This window comes from Taudactylus pleione, unplaced genomic scaffold, assembly GCF_031769625.1.
Source record: "Taudactylus pleione unplaced genomic scaffold, aTauple2 ptg000842l, whole genome shotgun sequence".
Lineage (NCBI taxonomy): Eukaryota > Metazoa > Chordata > Amphibia > Anura > Myobatrachidae > Taudactylus > Taudactylus pleione.
This window is the reverse complement of record NW_028285244.1, coordinates 5,246,844-5,268,431: the sequence shown is the minus strand read 5'-3', so window position 1 is coordinate 5,268,431 and position 21,588 is coordinate 5,246,844. Positions and strand designations below refer to the sequence as shown.

Genomic DNA, 21,588 nt, shown 5'->3' with positions numbered 1-21,588 from the left:
ATGGCTTACAGTTAAGACTGTTTTTCTTCTCGCCATGGCTTCGGCCAGAAGGGTTTCAGAGTTGGGGGTGCTCTCTTGTCGTTCCCCCTTTTTGTTTTTTCACCAGGTTAGGGCAGTGATGAGAACTCGCCCTGCTTTCCTGCCTAAGGTAGTGTCCAGTTTTCACATCAATGAAGAAATTGTTGTGCCTACCTTTAATTCTCCGGACCTCTCCGGGTGAAGCCTTTTTGGATGTTGTATGTACCGCTTCCCTTCGGAAATCTGACTGTTTGTTCTTTTTGGATTTCACAAAAGGGGTTGGCCTGCTGGTAGCAGACTTTGGCCAGATGGATTCGACTGCCCATTTCTGAGGCTTACTCTAGGGAAGGGCCTTCCTGTCCCACCTTCTGTGAGAGCTCATTCTACTCTGTCTGTGGGTCCTTCGTGGGCAGCTCGTTGTGGTGCCTCGGCTGTTCAGCTTTGTAAGGCTGCCACGTGGTTCTCTGTCCATACTTTTGTAAGGTATTATGCATTTGATACCTTTGCCTCTCAGGATGCTTCCTTCAGGCGGCGGATTCTCCTTTCTGCACAGGAGTGTCCCCACCCTTGAAGGATACTGCTTTGGGACATCCCCATGGTATCCCTGTGGATCCCTAAGGACCCTGAAGTAGAAAAAAAAGATATGGTAAGAACTTACCTTTGTTATCTCTGTTTCTATGAAGTCCTTAGGGTCCACAGGGAGCCCGACCTGACGCCCTGTGCTTCAGTAGGGTGTTGTTCTGGTCACCAGTCTTCTGTCTCCTTTGTGTGAGAATGTGATTCTTGTGTGTTCCAGACTTTATTTCTCTCTGTGCTCCTCCTCCGTCCTTTGGCTTGTTACAAGCTGAGGTGCCTCTGGCCCGGGGGTGGGGTTTAGGGGAGACCGTTGCATCCTGGGAGGAAAGTTTTTAGCTGCTCGGTGCCCGATCTCCTGACGTCACCTAAATTTCCAAGGTATCCCTGTGGACCCTAAGGACTTCAGAGAAACATAGATATCTCTTGTTATTTATGGTCAATGTAATGTAAATATGTGGACAAACAGAAGAGTAAATCTGTCCACCACCACATAACTGAACCTAATGCTGGCCATACACGCTACAATTATCGGGGCGATCCGCCTGATATCGGCAGATCGCCCCGATAATTGTAGCGTGTTAGGGGGCGACTGAGGGTTAAATATTGCTCGGTCGGGCATGCCGGATTGTCCAGCATGCCCGTCTGATGCGATATTTCCTGTTAAACTGTCGGCCGCATCGGGCAGTGTATGCCCAGCCGCGGCCGACAGACAGACATTTCCTGTGTTCCTTCCTACGGAAGGAACAGGGAAATGTCTCCTCCCCCGGACATCTGCGGAGCGCAGATGTCTGCCGAATACACTGTGAGAGAAATGTCACAGTGTATGCTGGCGACATCTGCGGCTGGCAGTCGGCCAGATAAAATGTCTGTCGGTCTGACAGGCATTTTATCTGGCCGTGTATGCCCAGCATAAGGAGGACAGGTTAGCACAGTTTACTTCACTTTACTATTCTACTAGATTTTTTTTTCTGAATTTCTCAATAACAAACTTATACTTAGGGGTGTTTTGGAAACAATGCTGTTGCTATGGGAGTTTTATTAAGAAGTGATGTTGCCCATAGCAACCAATCAGATTCCAGGTATTATCTTCTAGAAGGTGCCAGATAAATGAGAAGTAGAATCTGATTGGTTGCTATGGGCAACATCACTTCTTAAATAGAACTCCCATCTTAGTAGATTTACCCCCTAGGTGTCACTCTTCAGGTGATAAATCTAGTAGCAAGCACTTGCTTGGGTTGAAGACTGGACCCTGAAGTACCATGGGGTCACTGAAGCCGGCTGCTGCAGATGAGAAAAAGAGGCCAGGAAATCTCCGTCAGCCAATGGTGATCCTGGCCTCTCCATTCCCCCCAACGCCAGCCTGTTGGGAAACAGGTCTTCACCGCCCCCTCCCCACCCAGAAATGGCAGCACACTGTTACCGGACTGCATACGTCATCGCAGACCCATGCTGCACATGTGTGGTACAGGCCGGGCGCATGCGCAGGTTCATGACCAATGAGAATCTGATCAGGCAGTGCATGCTGTATCACCCCCATAGACTTGAACTTGGAATAAAATGTTTGTCTTACAAAATTGCACTAACTAAAACACAGGCAACTATTCTAATGCTGGGCATACACTGTCAGATGAAAATATCTGTCAGACCGACAGACCAATTTTCTGACATGCTAAAGGTGCCCATCCACTAGCACACAGGTTCTCAAACTCGGTCCTTAGGACCCCAAACAGTGCATGTTTTCCAGGTCTCCTCACAGAATCACAAGTGAGATATTCACTCCACCTGTGGATCTTTTAAAATGTGTCAGTAATGAATAAACCTGTGCACCTGCTAGGTGACCTGCAAAACGTGAACTGTGTGGGGTCCTGAGGACCGAGTTTGAGAACCACTGCACTAGCAGACCTCAAAACGACTGCACGATTACGAAATTGTAATTTAATTGTAACGAGCAGTCGTTCAGTGTAGGCACGTCAATTATCTGCAAATATGCTCAACCTGACGTTATCGCCAGGTTGTCCAGCATGTTTGCCAGATGATAGATGTCTAAACGACCGCGACTGGTCATTTTAGACACTTTTCTTAACGATTTGCTAACTATTTATGGTTGATAATATCATTATCGTTCAAACGCTCAATTGAATTGTCTAGTGAATGGGCACCTTTAAAGCATCAGATATCTTGGCCATAAACTGACAGATATTTCATCAACAGATTTTGTTTTCCATAAAACCTGCCAGGCTCTGTCATAGTATTGTTCCCTCACGGGGGAGAGACAAAAGAATTTGCATAGTAGGCTGGACTACTCCCTAAGTCGCAGTCTGGTTGACAGGCTGCGGACGTTTCCAATGCTGGGCTGCGTTCCCAAAAAAGGAGGCATGTTGTCCCCGTTTATTGAGAGTACTGAGGCTAGGGTCTGCATCTTCCTCTGCAGATTTACTGGCCCTGGGATCCTGCACAGCCTGAGAAACATGAGGGTGACTCAGATGACCAATGTTCACACAAGTGACCTGATGCTGTGTCTTTGCACACAGCAGAGGATCACACAGGCATATGGGAGTCGTCTATTTACACCTGCATCATTAGCAAATTTTAGTACAGTAGCTGCGTCTTTAGTGCTATTGCGTCCATCTCTGACGTGAATGTTAACAAGGACCTATTTAACATGAAATATTTGCGGCTTTTTCCCTTAAAATAAGTTTTCTGGGGATACCCACAAGTACTAAGTATAACCAAAATGTTAGAAGAAGGCTCTGTAGCAGATATCTTCTGCGGACCCTCCATTTATGACAGCAGCTGCAGCTTCTATAGGTTTCTATGGGGGCTGCAAATGCAGATAGATTTTCCAAGCTGCAGAATGTAAAGCATTCCGGAGTTTGGCCACCCGCAGCTTACACCATCTGAAGATACCGTTGTTCTGCTGTAGCCTATGGGCCACAGTTTGCAGATATCACCAGGAGAGGGTTCCACCGGAGCCATAACCAGCATTCGCCGTTCGCACGTGTGGTCAGTAGACTGCGCAGTAGTCACAACAGAGGAGTAAAAAGACCGCTGGTGCAGTTTCTTCACTGCGAGCACATCACAGGGATGGGCTCCTTTCAGAGCCCTGGTCCCTGCGGGTGCTATTTCATACATTCAGTTGATTATCTCACATACAGTAATGCGATGCAATATATTAATATTAAAAATAAATATCAAGTATCAAATTAGAGGGTGTATTGTATTGTGACCAACTACCACTCTTAATATTAGTGTCTGGTCATACAGCTGACTCATGTTTTCCTTTTTCTTCTTTATATTATAATATGTTCATGAGCAGAGGTGGCACTCCACAACTTATCATTGAAGATTTAGGGCCTAATTCTTGCGTGCACTGCTGAACGCAGATTCCTGACCCCTTCTGTGCATGTGCAGAACAGGTCTGCTAGCCTGAATGTAAACTGGCAGCAGACTTGTCAGTGATTGCCAATCTACTGCTGTTTGGGAAACGGAGTGGGCGGCGATGCCCTCTGTTTCCCGAAACGGAGGCGTGTCGCCGCCGTTGCGGGGGAGGGAAGAAGCCAGGATCTGGCGAAGATATCCTGGCCTCTTCCTCTCTAAACTGTAGCGGCCGGCTGCGGGACCCCATGGGTCATCGCAGCACGCCGATGTTATGCAGATTACCAATGCTGCATTGGACAACGCAGCTCGGATAAGTAATGCACAGGGGGCGTGATGCAGTCACTAATGTCATGTTCTGGTGATGCTGCAGCAGAGCAGCTCCAGGCAGGGGCCCCAGCAGTGGCTACAGATGGGGGTTTCCAGCAGCCAATCTGCTCACTTTCCGAAAGCGAACCCGCCCCATGCCAGCAGCCTCAGCAACTTGTAGAAAGGTTACTGCAGTTTAGATGTTATACATAGATGTTATACTTGATCTGCCCTTGAACCAGGTACATGGATTATGGCATTACCATATCCTGCCCTGTGTACCCTCTAGTCCAGCCTTCCCTGCCCTGTTACTCCCCCCCCATTACGGTCCAGCATTCCCTGCTCTTTGCCACCCCCAGGTCCAACCTTCCCTGCCGTGTGCTCCCCCATTAAGATCCAGCCTTCCGTGTGTGTGTTCACCATGTCTAGCTATCCTTGTGCCCCCAATAGGTCCAGCCCCCCCTGCCCTGCTCTTCCCTTTAGTCCTCACCCTCCTGCCCTGTGCTCCTCAGGTTCAGACCGTACTGCTTTGCATCTAGTCTCGGTCCAGCCCCCCCTGTCCTGCTCTTCCCTTTAGTCCTCACCCTCCTGCCCTGTGCTCCTCAGGTTCAGACCGTACTGCTTTGTGTCTAGTCTCGGTCCAGCCCTTCCTGCCCTGCATACCCAGGTCCGGTCTTGTCCCTGCCCTCCCATAGCAAGACATCACTAGTCCCATATATTGCCCCCATGTGGATATGGCTTTTTCAATGTATTTTATGTGAATCGGGCTTTCCTTATACAGTATATACGTAGAATCGATCTGGCTTTCCCTATATCTTTAGTATAGATTCTAGTTTTTTGTGTGTGTGAATTTGCAGCAGTTTTCTCTCCTATATTTCTGTATTTGTACTGTTTCATATATTATAGATTGACATGTTAGAGCAACACCCACCCCCACAGCCCAAACTTTGAAAATTTTTAAACTGGCTTATGCATCAATTGATGCTCCACCCCTGCTGTAGCTCCACCCACATTATCCACAGTTCCTCCCATTTCCTCCCTAAACAACCGGAGGGGGGGCGCCTGCTTATTTTGGCAGTAACAGGCCCCACAATTTCTGATGGTAGCCCTGCTCTGCACTGCCTGTTCGAGCAGAGTAGGAACCAGGGGAAACTTTGGATACTGCAATTTCCAGGCGGCGTTATTATCACAGGACTTCCCCCCCGGTATTTGTTCACATTTTATTTTCAGTACATCTGGGCAGATCACATTTTCCATTACAATTAAGAGAAATGTGATCTGCTTACTAAAAGTATGTGATAAGTAGAGTTTGGAGTAGAATTTTACGAATTCTACTCTAATCGTCCTTTTTTTTTATCATTGAGCATTTCTTTTACTGAAAATGTTTTCCAATTAAACAATAAAACAAACCAACAAAAAAAAAACAACAACTTTATCGAACATCAAAATCCTATAACATACCCATCACTAATATAAATAACATTCGCAAATTGCAGAGCATAGCAGCTCTGATCGCCCTTTGGTAAATTTATGGGAAACTAAAATAATGTGGAAAGGGTGAGAGAACACCCTTTTTAACTTTATTTTAGTAAAAATAATGTTAATTAATAGGCCTCCAAGTGCCTATAGTTAGAAGCAGGAGGTGTAACCAATGCTTTGTGTGGCCAGTGCCATTTGGGAGTGTACACCCCTTACGCTATCAGCTCCCTGAATATGTAAAAGTAGAAAGTTGTATCATTTTGTGAGGAAAATAGAAATGCGGTTTTAATAATTATGGCCGACCATGTGAGCAGCTAGTCACGTTCATGCTGTCACGAATAAGGGCCTATTTTTATGTGGAGGCCTGGAGTTATAGTCCCATCCACTCCATTGTTAATTGAGCCCTGCCTCCAGCAACTGTGCTGGCAACGTTTGCAGAGAGCTCAGCAGGATTTATCTTCTGTCCCTTTAAGGTCGATCCAGGAAGAGTTTCTGTATCTCCTCCCTGCCAGGAACTGTGCACTGAGCTGCAGTACAGAAGTTACAGTGTATCTCTGTATATACATGCTGGTTTCCTCTTACTATAAGCTGCAGCAACGACAAGCATAGCACAGGGTATACGGAGACCACCAGGCAGGCAGCAGCACCACCAGGTAAGACGAGGCTACCTTTATTATTTGCACTTGGGTGACTGGCTGAGTGGATCAGATAAATAACTATGACAGGACAATGCTGTGATAACAATCTGTAAAGTGATATTATTATAACCAGGAGTAATGTAGTACTGAGAGCATGAGTGTGACAATGCTATTCCCGGAGGGGAACACACTCTCCTTGTATGCAGCCCCCACATAGAGCTTCATGTAGCCTACAGCAAATACAGGGCTCCCGGCCAAACACACACCCTGTTCTATGGAATCTGGATTTGTCATTATATAGCAGTTGCTGGGACAGGCATTGGCCAAATGACAAGTGATACACCGAGTATTAGAGAAATAGTGTTTGCTGGTATGGGCAGGTAGTTCTCCCTGACATGGGGCCTGATTCAGAATGGGGGCTATTCATGAAAGCTTGGAGAGAGTGATACAATTGTGAGAGGAGCAGATTGGCTGGTACTTTATCTAACTGTCACTTTACAGGCTGTGTTTGAAAAATGACTGGAGCTATTAGTTGGTATTTTATCACTCTCCAAGCTTTTATGAATACCCCCCTTGGACACTAGGACGACGTTTCTGCAGATGGAACCATTTGTTTTGCCACTGCGCATGTGTCATGGTACAAAATACCATATTTGCACAATGCAAGTATATATTCGCAGTGTAAGTGACAGGCAGGGGAGCATTTTGGGAAGGCAACAGGAGTGTCGGCTAAAAACACAGTTGTGTCTCGACAGTTTCGGGGGCATCTGCGATCCCATACGCAGGAAACCGTGCTTCCACATCTCAGTTACACCAGCGGAATGACCATAGACTTATTCAAGGAATCGTTGTTTGCCGGATCTGCGTCCATGCTGCGCGTGTGTACGCAGTTGCGGATAGCTGCGATGGCTCAGGTGGGCGTCTCGGTACAAGTCCCGGCCACTGTTGCATTAGCATATTTTCACACATTCACAGCTCCTTATTGCTAGGGAGAGTTTTCCTATCACCTGACAGGGATGCTCCATATTAGAATGCACGATTTAAAAACCACTTTTCTGCTCCCTTATGGCCATAAAGTGTAATCTCTGAGACTTGTATATACATTATATATTAGCAATGACATACACTGGTATTTGACATTTGAATACAAATGACTGGAGCACCTCTTGAATCTGTCTGTGCTCCTGGAAGTAGGTGTAAAGGGCCCCACACACGGAGCGATATAGCGGCCGAACCGACGGATTGGAATGATATCGCCACTATATCGTTCAGTGGGTGGGCATGATATCGTCCATTGCGCGCTCCCGTGGGGTCGTCCATCGCTCCTCCAGATCTTTCATGCTGCACAAGAGATCTGGAGAAGCGATGAACGATCCCATGCAGGAGGAGGGGGGAGCCGGCATATCAGGTGGCCGGGCACCGGATCGCTCCGTGTGTGGGGACCACCCGATATGTTGGCTGTCAGATCTGCCATCACATCTCCGGCTATACATCATACCGTGTGTAGCCGGCTTAAGACAGGTTGCAGTACGTTGGTTTAATGCATGCTGTATAAGCAGGTCCAACTCAAAAGCAGTTTGAGTGGAGCTGCCGAACAGGAGGCCGGGCAGTATTTCCCTGCCTCTGGTCTGTCCTCTCAGCAGTGGCTCGCTTGACTGTTCAGCTAAGAGAGCAGTCGCTGCGGAGTTACAATTGGGGTCTGGCGAGATGCTGCATCCACATTTCGCTAGACTTGATTTCTGTCAAGTCCAGGTCTCTGCACTGCTGCCCGCCCTGAACCCTTCCTCCTTGAGTCTGTCTGGGATTACACGGAGAGACAGAAGGATTTCAGCAAGCCTACATCCACAGAAGATCTGTGGTTAGTACTCCAAGATGTTTGGAACAGTATCCCTCATGAGTTCCTTCAAGAACCGTGTGCAAGTGTGCCTAGAAAAATTGATGCTGTTTTGAAGGCAAAGGGTGGTCACACCAAATATTGATTTGATTTAGATCTCTCTTCTGTTCATTCACTTTGCATTTTGTTGATAAAAATAACCTATTAACACTTCTATTTTTTAAAGCATTCTTACATTGCAGCATCTTTCGCACAGTGCTATATATGTGTGTATATATATATATATATATATATATATATATATATATATATATATATATAATGGTGTGGTATATTGATATATTGAGACAGATCCCAACCACTAGATTGGACACATTAGATCACCGTGCATTATTTCCCAACGACTGCACACCTCAGGCCTGATCTAATTCTTACTGTATTCTGAACCTCATCACAAAGTCACAGCTGCATCACTCCACAAATGTAAACAATAACATCTCAGAGACTGCTCACAGAAAAGCAGCACATAACTGCCTCACTAACAGACATTTCTGTCAGAAAATTAAAAAAAAATGTCAAATTTACCACTATAGTAGCAGCATGGAGTGTGCTGATATACAAGCCTCGGTTGTTCAATATTATGCGTGAGCAGATGCGCTTACCTCCACTCGGTTGGCTCATTAATCTAACGTAATATATGCACTTATGGTTTATATAGAGATGTGGTAAGTAGCATGTATAATGTATGCTTTATAATATTGAATAACCGGACTACTACACTAGCAAGGAGCTTGCGGTTAAATGAGCTCTGTTTAACCTATGTGGTGAGTGAGAGGATATACTTACCTTTATACAACTGGTTTATTTTTCTATTTCAATATTATGTGGACTAGCATGTATAAAGGTGTGAGAAGTAATATAATGTATGTTATATATAAACATTGATTAACAGAACACTCTACTGGATATATGGAGCCTGCTGACAGATAAGCTCCATTTAATCTATCTAAATAGTGAGTGTGTTCACTCTCATACAGTTAGTTCATACAACTGACACTATTGATATAAGACTTCTGTGGACACAGAAAATGAAGGGGTGGGGAAAACTATGTAATCCCCTTCTATGTCACTATGGGAATACCATGACTCCCCTTTACTATTTTTACCATTTGGAACTCCCTGTTTGTCACCCCAGATTTGGGATTGGATCAATGGCATTTTAAGAAAGAAGGAGGCCCTTGTGCAGCCTCCATTTGGACCCCCTCCTCTCTACTGCGGGGGTCTCCGGGAAAATGGCGCCCACACCTTATTCCCGGGGACAGCTTTTCTGTGCATGCGTGAGTCAACGGGAAAATGGCCGCCACCTTTTTCCCTGAGATTTTACACTAAACTTAAATATACCGTTCTAGCGCGCTGTCGTGAAGCTGCTTGGTGTAAGGGATTGTCAGTCCCGTTAGTAACCAAAAAGGATCAAAAGCATATAGAAAAGATATTGGACCCTTTTTCCGGACTCCTGGAACCCGTTGGATTTGTATTGGACTCTATCTCCCTTTTGCGGCTTTGGAGGACATCTTGTTACTTGTGCTTCAGCTCATCATCATTACGTGCCAGAGGATTTCCAGGTGAACAACCATATTAATCATTGGTAAACTTCTGCTGCTAAAAATTATTTCTGGGATACGAGAGAGTCCTAATACCAACATAAACTTATTTCAGGAGTGGATTTAAGTGGACTATTTTATTGATATTATTGTATACCAATATGAGCACCTTTATGTATAATTTGTTATGATAGCGTACAGATTTTAATATCTCAATAAATGTATAGATTTTTTTAAGCTCATCTGAAATCCAGAAATGAGTGGTCCACACTGGATGGATTAAATGGGATGTCGTCGGCTGGATCACCTTATAAAGAACTCATGCAAGCTTGAGTTCAGATGAGCTTAAAAGATTTTCTTTTTGGTATGCACATATATTTTTTTGAGCACCGGTTACTACTTTACATAAAATATTACACTATCAGGCGCATGTCTTCTTAACCTTTTTTCCAGAATCTCCCCACCCGTTGGCCAAACAGACCTCGAGAGGACTGCTGCCGCCTTTTAATTAAGGATCAGTGACTTTACAGACTATAATACACTTACAACCACTCGTTGCACCAGATACACCTTATTTATGTACAGCTAATTTATCATCACGTTATCTAATTTAGATTGAGGGAATCACTATTTACTGTGCGCTGTCCCTATACATCTCTCACTAAATGTATATACTTGTTTATCTTTAAACCGTCCATCATCTATATTTGTATACATGTATCCTACCATATAGCGCTGGTTTTCTATATGCTTTTGTTCCCTGAGATTTTTGCTGCTCTGCAGAACAGCACTCTGAAGAATGAGGAAAGGTAAGTATAAACTAAATATGGGAGCAGGGTGTGTGGTGTGGGTCCTTCTGAATCCAGGGGCCTGTGTGCACAGCACACCCTGCACCTATTATAAATGCGCCCATGGGTTGGATGTCTGGCATATAATCACACATCCATGACTAACAAACACACCCTCCCTTGAGGATTGGCTGGATCTCCTGTCAGTCCTGCAAACTAGTTACATAATCGGTCACTCGAATATCCATGAGAGAGATTAGAGTAGACAAACTAATGTAATATATACACTTATGACATATATAGAGATGTGGTAAGTAGCATGTATAATGTATGCTTAATAATATTGAACAACCAGATATGAAATGTGGAAAATTTTTCCATTTGTGGAACAAACCAAAACATAGATGACATTACCGCCCGACATGGTCATTCATTTTAGAATACCTTTCAATTGTAATAAATAATTTTGCCATGGCACGGGACCCAATGCTTTATAAGGGACATCAAGGCATGGGTGTGGTATAAAAAATTCAGTGTGTCGACATTTGGCATGTTGACCACAGATTTGCATAGGCGTCTTAACTAACCCTAACTGCAGCCTAACCCTAAAATCTGGTAATATCAGCTGTTGACATTCTGTCATTGTCGCCATTGGGCAGCACAGACGGTGTAATGGTTAGCATTACTACCTCACAGCACTGAGGTCGTGGGTTCGATACCCACTACGGCCCTAACTGTTTGGAGTTTGTATATTCTCCCTGTGGTTGCTTGGGTTTCCTCCGGGTACTCTGGTTTCCTCCTACACTCCAAAAATATACCGGTAAGTTAATTGGCTCCCAACAAAAAATAACCCTAGTGTGTATGTGATAGGGAAAATAGATTGTAAGCTCCACTGGGGCAGGCACTGATGTGAATGGCCAACTATTCTCTGTAAAGCGCTGCGTAGTATGTGTGCGCTATATAAATAACTGGTAATAATAATAGTGAATGCTGATATTCTGAACGTATACACGTAACAGGCTGCAGCTTCAACTTTTCCATGTTTTTCCAGGGCCATTTTCATTTTTGCCAAATGGGATCTTAGATTTCTGATGAACTGGGGTTAATAATATAAAAGAAAATGCCACATCACTTTTTAAGTGCCAAAGGAAAGCAGGGAATAGCAGTTATATGTGGCACTCGTATGTATATCCCTACTGTAAAATTATATGGATATTGGAAGTCATCAGGCATTTTGCTACCATATAAATGTATGAGGCTATAAGAAGCGTGCTACTTTGTCACAGAAATTAGAGGTATAGGATGCACTTATAACACATCACACTATTGGGGGGATATGTACTACGCCTTGGAGAGAGATAAAGTACCAATCAATCAGCTCCTAACTGTCACTTTACGGGACTGTATTAAAAAATGTCAGGAGCTGATTGTTGGCACTTTAGTCTCCATCTACTTTATCGCCAAGGCTTACTTCATCTCATCTCATTTTCAAATTTTTACTCCTTTACTGTATATAGGGTGCCATCTCCTGGGGTAAACCGTTGCAGTTGTACATCAGTCCAGGGCCTTGGTACAAATATCTGCAGCTATTTTTTATTATCAGCACAAAAATAAACAAAGCATAAAATTAAATCCTGACTTGTCTGGCTCTATCTAAACAAAATGATTCCCTCTAAAGCAGTGGTTCTCAAACTCGGTCCTCAGGACCCCAAACAGTGCATGTTTTATAGGTCTCCTCACAGAAATACAATTGAAATAATTAGCTCCACCTGTGGAACTTTTAAAATGTGTCTGTGAGTAATGAATACACCTGTGCACCTGCTGGGTGACCTGGAAAACGTGACCTGTGTGGGGTCCTGAGGACTGAGTTTGAAAACCTATGCTCTAAAGCACCTAACTTCCCTGTCAAAAAAACAGACTTCTTTAGCACAGCACTTGCATTCAGTAATCACGGTGTCTCTCAACAGGCCTCTGGCCTGTTCCCCAGGCAGTGAGTAATGACTACAGAGACTGACACACACTTTATCAGCCTCTCACAGGTGATCTGACAATTAAGGTTGCTAATCAGCTTCTATCAGACAAAAGCTAAAAACGTATCCCCTTTACTATTTTGACCTGTGGGGTGGAACACCTGTAGCCCCTAAGCAAAAAAATACAAGACAAAGCATCTGCGTTCACAAGGTGTCTTCCTGGCCTATGCTCTACTAAAAACTTCAAAGTTTGCAATGCTAAGGACCATTTAATTATTCTCCAATTGGCCTCTATATTTCCAAGAACAAAGAAAACAAATATTGGGAGCGCTGTGGCACCAGTATGAATGTATTTAATCTCTAAAAAACAAAATATAAAATATCAATGTGAGCACAGAAATAAAAAATAAAAAATCCTATAGGTACAATATAATAATAGTAAATGTCTGACCTAATGACCTAGGTGAACATGAGTAGCTGATAGCACTGGAATAACTAAATAAGTGAGTAACAATGTGGCCACATAAAAATATATATATGAAAAATAGTCCACACATAACCAATGAGGATCGAGAATATAGCTCCTTTAGTACAACCGCAAAAGTCACGTAATAAAGAGCACAGGTAAAATCCAATTGGAGTAATGATCCAGCAGTGCAGGGATGGATACAGTCCACTGTCTGTGCTGGCTTAGCACAATCACGGCAGGATTTTTTTTGCATTTTCTCATGAGAGACTTCTGTGACACGGACACACTTGGAGATCACAGGTACACATCCACCAATGTGGATTATTAATTGTGTTACCTACTAATTGTTCCCCGCTTGCAGAATATTTACTATGCATTCATCTGTCATACTAAAAATGTATTCTAATTAAGTTGTAAGTACTACAAACTGTGTCCATCCCTGCACTGCTGGATCATTACTCCAATTGGATTTTACCTGTGCTCTTTATTACGTGACTTTTCCTGTTGTACTAAAGGAGCTATATTCTCGATCCTCGGTTATGTGTGGACTATTTTTCATATATATTTTTTATGGTTATTTTTATGTGGCCACATTATTGCTCACTTATTTAGTTATTCCAGTGCTATCAGCTACTCATGTTCACCTAGGTTCATTAGGTCAGACATTTACTATAATTATATTGTACCTATAGGATTTGTTTTTTATTTCTGTGCTCACATTTATATTTTGTATTTTAGAGATTAAATACATTCATACTGGTACCACAGCGCTCCCAAAATTTGTTTTCTTTGTTCTTGCATTTTATAGGGGTTTGCCACCCCCATTTGGTGAGCTACAGTTTGTACCCCACAACAGATTAACACTGAAGCGCCCAGTTTTTTCTCCTCTATATTTCCAGCCATCCACTTAAATGGAGCATGATCTGTAATCCGTCTACATTTTCACCCTAAAAGGTGGTACCTTGGTGTTTTTCATGCCCACTTACTTGCCAATGCTTTTATAACAAGTGGCATAATGTCTCTCATGTGTATTCAATTTCCTATTTAAATAAATAAGAGGATGCTCTTCACCATATTTGCATTGAGACAGTACAGCACTTTGTTGTGCACAGATACATCTGATGTATCTGTGCATAACATTCATTTTAAAGTAAGGTGTCATAAAGACTGGTTGGCTGCACAACGCTACCTGCAATGCCTGAAAAGCCTTTTCTGCCTCAGGATTCCACTTAACCATTAACTGACTGTTTACCTTTGGTAAGTTCAGTCAAAGGGACATCAATGGTGGCAAAATTGGGAATATATCTTCTATAATACCCTTACAATTGTACGCCCTTTGTGGTGCCTGTTGGCCCTGCTCCAAGTGCACTCTCACTATTAGCACCACTGCAGCTATTCTTTGCTGCTTCTGAGTAACGTGCTCAATATAAGGACCGGGTTGTCCCTCCCATGTCACTTTTGCAAAATCCAGTATCCCATATAGCAAATCAAAAGGCAAGCACCCTGTGTAAGATTGTGGAACCTCTAATTACCAGCAATAAATAGGGTAACAAATAATCCCAATCTTTCTAATATTTATCCACCACATTCTTTAGTGTATTCTTTAAAGTTTTGTTAAACCTCTCTACTAAACCATCAGTCTGAGGGTGATACACATGGGTCCTTAACTAACTTAACAGGCAGCACAACTCTCATGATTCTTGATATAAATGGGGTAACCTGATCAGTTAGGAGTTCCTTAGGTATTCTCACTCTGCTGAAGACATCTACTAGTTCCCTAGCTATTTGCTTTGTTGATGTATTGCGCAAAGGTGTTGCTTCTGGGTATCTAGTAGAATAATCCATTACCACCAAAATATAATGATGACCCCGGGCAGCCTTTATTTAGAGGTCCAACCAGATCCATAGCTATTCTCTTAAATGGGACATTAATAATTTTTAATGGGACAAGTGGACTTCTATAATGTGGCCTAGGTGCATGTTCCTGGCACCCAGGGCAGGATGCACAGTAGTCAATTATATGACAATGAGCCAGGTCTAACACCCTTATTCTGTATTCCTTAGGAACTATTGATTGTTCCACTGTATCTTCTCCTTTTTTGACTCTTGATATAACAAATCCTGACATACTGCCATGTGAGGCTATGACAACCTACTATCAGGCTATACAGGATATCCATCACCACTTTTAAATTTTCTCTAGCCCAGGGGCGTATTTAGAGAGGAGGGGGCCCATGTTCACTCACCATCCAGGGCTCCCTCCTCTCCAGTGGCCGCGGCGTACTGACAGGTTCAGTAGACTCCAGGTACTTGTCTGTGCCCAGAGTCTACTGCACATGCGCAGGACACTGGGAAAATGGTGCAGCAGCGATTTCCCTACTGTGCATGCTCAGAACGCCGGGAAGTGGCCGCTTCCAGCGTTCTGTGTAGCGCCTCTCCAGCCAACATGGGACTTTGGAAAGGTAAGTATTAGGAAGTATGCGTGCAGGGTGTGCGGTATGGGCCCCCCTAAACCCAGGGGCTCTTGTGCCTCGCACACCCTACACCCATTATAGATACGCCCCTGCTCTAGCCCAGAGTAGGGTCTTTTAACTGTTCTGATTCAAAAATATATTTTCTCACTGCAAGATCAGGCATATGGTAAATTAGTTCAACAACTTTCTGTATTTTAGTAGGGGTACATCATTCTGTGCCCCACTGCTGCTCTCGTCATTTTCTGACTTCCAATCATGGGCCTGATTCATTACGGATCACAGCTGCGATTATGCACGCAGATGGCCGATTGTTGCGTACTGCGCATGCGTATGCATTATATTGCGCAAAGGCACATCTGCAATGGCAGACCCGTCGCAGAGAGATTGACTGGAAGTGAGCGTTTGGGGCTGGTGATGGGGGGTGGTCGGCGAAACGCAAGCGTGCAAGTGTGTTTGAACGCCGTTACAGGGGCGTGCCTAAATTAGCCACTGCGATGGCATACGCAGCCTGAGCTCTCACTGCGTACAGGAATTTTAGCGATTTCTGAGTAAGGTCTGACCTTGTGCAATTGTGCATGAGGCTCGATGGTTTCGCAGACTTGCAAGGTATTACGGACGTGAGTAAGGAAGTGGACGTCCTTATGTTGTGCTGCGATGGAATAGCAATCGCAGAAATTAGCATATTTTCGCCGCGGGTCTGCATGTGTAATCGCAGTTTCGATCCGTAATGAATCAGGCCCCATGCTTGTAAAAAGGAACACTGCAGAGTCAATGCCACTGTATCAGTAACCTTATGAAACAAGTCTGGGTTATTTACTTCTGTAACCAAGTGGTGCAGTCTCTTTTAGCATAAGATATTTGATGCTAAATTTAATTCCACTGACTACAGGGGGTCCACACTGTGTTTCTGTGTTCACTTCAGCAGTATCATAATGCCAAGTATACCCTTGTATACAGGTTACACCAAAATGTTTCCCCTTATATTTTAAGGGGATCACCAACTGGGTGTTTACAAGAGAAACCAGACTACCAGAATCTAACAGAGCCTCTACCAGTTTGCCTTCTACAATGATTATACACATTTGTTTATTTGGCTCAGCCTGTCGGTCTGCAGTGCAGGCTAGCCAGGTAAAGAAAGATACTGTGCGATTTACAAACCAGTATTACATAGCATAGATTCAGAGGCAAGTGGACAATTAGCAGGCCCACCACATCTGATCATATTTTTATAAAGTCTTATATGAGGCAGGAACCATCCTGGCACAGCCGGCCAAATTCCAGTTTCCAAACCTACATAAGTTAATTCCACTGCCCAGCACCCTTTTCCCCGGAACAGTCACTGGAGATCACCATTGCGGGACTAGTGGCCGTTGGGGTACACTCAACAATTCCTTGGCACCACATACCTCTCCACCATTTCCGCAAGCTGATCTGCTGTTTTAGAGTCCCACATGCACATATATATCACTCTAGTCTTATGGAGGAGATTTACTAGACCTTGGAGAGAGATAAAGTACCAACCAATCAGCTCCTAACTGTCATTTTTCAAACAGCCTATAAAATGACAGGAGCTGATTGGTTGGTACTTTAGGCTTAGTACATACACCCCCTTTATATTTATCCAGTTTTATATAACATGCGATCGGACAGTTTTCTATTTCTACCTTATAGGATCCGTAATTTATATAGATGACTTAATATTACATTGTTTTTCCTCTTAGGATGGGTGTAGGCATCTTTTCCGACTTTGTATTTTTCCTCAAAGTGAGCTCCTTACCATTTAAAGAAAAATCAAAACTGAAAACCAGCATTATTTCAAATGGAGGAGCTATTTCCTTTGTGCTGAATGGAAAGGTAAGCTATGTGCAGTCCCTGAAATAAGATAATTACAGGAAGAAAAAAAGAGATAAATCTATAGTGCGTGTGAGAAGCCGTGCATTGTATTCAATAATATTTAAATTAAATGAATATGTCTTATCAATTAAGCAGTCACAATTTTCACAGGATAGTACCAGTGGCTGCTCCAGAGGTGGGGCTGCAGTGTAGGCCAAAATTCAGATAGGGTAGCCACACCAACTGCCACTCCAAATGCAGCCAAACATTGCCGGCCAGGACTCGGCAGTTGATGTGGCTCCCCTATTTGAATTTTGGACTGCGCTGCAGGCAGACCTCTCGAGCCGCCGCGGAATAGTACTGTACTGATATCATATGTCAAGGGGATGTTTCTTACTATAATAGGATGCATAAGGGGGGGAATGTTGTAAGAGGTATTCTATCAACGACCTACCTTATCTACAATGTCAAGAATGTTTTTCCAGCACAGAAAATAGCTACCTTCACTCTGAGCAGGTGGGAGATAATTTGATAGTATTGAAAAAGTTAATGTGACTTGTTAAATATTAAGTAAAATGCGTCATGTTTTTGCTAATTAAACAAGTCTGTTAGAGGCTTGGCTCATTCATGTCCACATGTTAATTCAGATGTGATTTCCCTTGCATCTACCAGTTTAAAGGTAAGATAGTCAATTATAAATTTTAAAAAGTATTTATTTTTCTTCTGCATCCACCAGGGGACACTGGAGATTAAGACACTGGGGTATAGACTGGTGGATGAGTGGAGCTGGCACTTTAAATTTATAAGTGTGAGTGACTCCTCCCCCTCTATCCCCCAGAAGCCCCAGTTTTAGAATTGTGCCCGACGGAGCCGGTCACTTGGGCTGAGCTCAGCCCACAACTTAGTCTTTTATTTTCTATTTTCTTTTATTTTTAGCTCACATGAGGACAGGCTGACACATAGCTGCGTCTGTCAGCCTGTTACATGGACACATCAGGGTACCCGCCGCCACTATTATAGAGTGTGTGTCTTCTGGCTGCTCAGTGAGGGGGAATCTACATTAGGGAGGCAGTTAGTGACTCCTCCCCCTCTGTACCCGGGGGTTCCTCTTTATCTGGCTGTGGGGTACCTCTGTTTCTCTCTGTGTGTGTGTCTGTGTGCAGCATCATGACAGGTAAAGGGGCAGCTGCTTTGATGCACAAAAGGTGTTTTGCTTGCTCTAAGTGTAATTCATATCTATCTCAGGCATGCTCTGATGGAGCGGCCCTATGTGATTCTTGTATTTCGTTGTTGCAGGACCCTCTCCAGATGCAGCCCCTACGCCACCTATGATATAAACCTGGGCAGGTGTTATGGCTGATCTCTCCTTGGAACTGGCTGCTGCAAGCAGAGATAGGGAATTGGCTAGGAACCGGGCCCCTGTTTCAGGTTACACAGAGAGAGAGCCATGTTGGGCGAAAGATCTAGCCCATTCTGTGCAAGGCCTGGCTCAATGCATGGATTCGTCCTCCTCTTCTAGGGTCAGTGCGTCCGCTAGACCATCTAAAAAGAGGCTTCTCCCAGCCATCGTGGTGATCGATCATCTCAGATCGTTGGGGGTCACCATTATCCCATATCTGGATGACCTCCTCATCAAGGCTCCATCTGTTCAGATTCTTAATAACCATGTAGCTTTGACACACCAGGTCCTTATCCGCCATTTCTGGATAATCAACTTTCAGAAGTTCAGTCTGATTCCATCTCAGCTTCTCCAATTTCTGAGAATGATCTTGGATACGGCTGCTCTGCGGATCTTCTGGTGGACAACGCTCATGCTATTCATCAGCTTGTCCTCCTGGTTCTCAAGCCAAAGCGGGTGTCCATTCATCTTTGCATTGGTCTTCCAAGGAAGATGGTACTGTAGCAGCCTTCGAGGCTCTTCAACTCAGAAGATTTAATTCTTGTCCTTTCCAGTTGAATCTCCTGGCCCAGTGGTCTGGATCACATCTTCTTATGCACCGCCTGGTACAGCTGTCGCCTCAAGTACGAATCTCCCTTCTCTGGTGGATTCAGCTCGACCACCTCACTGCGGGTCGCCAGTTCGGCATTTGGAATTGGATCATTCTGACAATGGATGCCAGCCTCAGGGGTTGGGGAGCGATGGTTCGGGACCGTCACTTCCAGGGCCATTGGTCGCGACAGGAGTCTAGTCTACCAATCTACGTGCTGGAACTCCGGGCAATTTTCAATGCCCTTCTGGAAGCGGTTTCTCTTCTCGATGATCAACCTGTTCGTGTCCAATCAGGCAACTCTACAGCCGTCGCATATATAAATCATCAACGTGGGACTCGCAGTCGCATGGCCATGCGCCACATAAATCGCATTCTTCGATGGACAGAAATCCATGTGGTAACGATCTCAGCAGTGTTCATTCCGGGAGTGGACAATTGTGAGGGGCCCGACTATCTCAGTCATCAGGACATCCATCCCGGAGAATGGGCTCTTCACCCGGACGTTTTACGTCAACTAGTATGAAAGTGGGGTATGCCAGAAATAGATCTCGTGGCTTCCAGACACAACCATCAGGTACCCAGGTATTGTTCCAGGACTCGAGACTTTAATGCAGAGGTGATAGATGCTCTGACGGTTCCTTGGATTTACAACCTCATGTACCTCTCCCCCCCCCCCCCTTTTCCTCTTCTTCCACGTGTTCTCAAGCGGATCAAGAAGGAAGCAATCCTAGTGGCTCCGAACTGGCCTCGGAGGGCTTGGTTCTCGAATCTTCAGCAGCTCCTCGTCAGGGATTCTTTGCCCTTGCGTCTTCGACTAGACCTTCTACTTCAGGGCCCTTGCCATTACCAGACTTACAGTGGCTGCATTTAACGGCGTGGCTGTTGAGTTCACTGTCTTAAGACGTAGCGGTCTTCAGGACTCTGTAATCTCTACCATGCTCCGAGCTCGTAAACCTATCACTTTGGCTCAATATCACCGTATCTGGCATGCTTATGTAGCCTGGTGTGAGGAACGGAGGTTTTACACTACTGCCTTTCGGATATCCTGTCTCCTTATTTTCCTCCAGTTGGGTTTGGACGCGGGTTTGCACCTTGGTTCTTTGAAGGTTCAGGTATTGGATTTGTCTGCCTTTTTTCAGAGCAGATTTTCCCTTAATCCCGCGCATTCAGACACTTTTTTTTTTTTTTTTACAAGGAGTTCTTCGGATTCAGCCTCCCTTTGTCCCACCTACAGCCCCGTGAGACCTTAACTTGGTGTTGACTTTTACTACAATCTTCAATGTTTGAACCCTTGGAAGACGTGGATCTTAAGCTTCTCACTTGGAAGACAGTTCTCCTTTTGGCCTTGGCTTTGGCTAGGAGGGTTTCTGAATTAGGAGCTGTTTCTTGTCAACCTCCCTATATCATTTTTCACAATGAGCGTGTGGAACGCCGTACTAAGGCATCCTTCTTACCGAAGGTGGTTTCTACTTTATAGATCAATCAGCCAATGTGGTTCTGGTGTTGTCTGATACTTCTCCATATTCACTTACCCAAGATGTTGTTCGGGCTCTCAGAATTTATGTGGCCCGTACTGCTGCCTTGCAGAAGTCGGATGCCTTGTTTGTTCTTTATGATGCTTCTAAGCGTGGTTGGCCTGCTTTTAAGCAGACGATGGCCAGATGGATTCGTCTGGTCATTCGACAGGCCTACATCTCTACTGGCCGGCCTCCGTTGATCTCTATTTCAGCCCATTCCACTCGCTCCGTGGGTGCCTCCTGGGATGCTAGTCGGGGCACTTCTGCTTCCCAGTAGTGTCGTGCGGCCACTTGGTCCACGGTCCATACCTTTGTTCGATTTTATCGGTTAATACCTTTGCAGCCTCAGGACCTAGTTTCGGTTGCAGCATTGTGCAGGTTTCTCAGAGCTCTCCCGCCCGGGGGGAAAACTTTGGAACGTCCCGAGTCTCTTGATCTCTGTGTGGATGAAGGAGAAAATAGGATTTTGGTACTTACCAGTAAAATCCCTTTCTCCGTTTCCACAGGGGACACTGGACGCCCTCCCAGCATTGCTTTACCTGCCATTGTGTTCTGTTTTAAACATGTTGTATGTTTCTCTTGTTATGTATGTTTTTATTCGGCTTTGACGACTTGTTGTTTGACTCCTCCTCAGTTGTATCTTCTGATTCTGTTTTCGTCTCCTCGGACTCCAATTCTCTAACAGGGGCTTCTGGGGGATAGAGGGGGAGGAGTCA

The 21,588-nt window shown here is 44.5% G+C and overlaps 1 protein-coding gene across 1 annotated transcript in view; it reads left to right on the top strand.

Annotated features, from left to right (window-relative positions):
- PARP4 (poly(ADP-ribose) polymerase family member 4) overlaps window positions 1-21,588 on the top strand; it is a 271,504-nt gene that overhangs the window by 21,336 nt on the left and 228,580 nt on the right. Inside the window, exon 2 of the mRNA XM_088458553.1 lies at window positions 17,253-17,385. Within this exon, the coding sequence (XP_088314679.1) occupies window positions 17,254-17,385 (132 nt within the window). The 5' untranslated portion in view covers window position 17,253. The remainder of the gene's footprint in view (window positions 1-17,252; window positions 17,386-21,588) is intronic.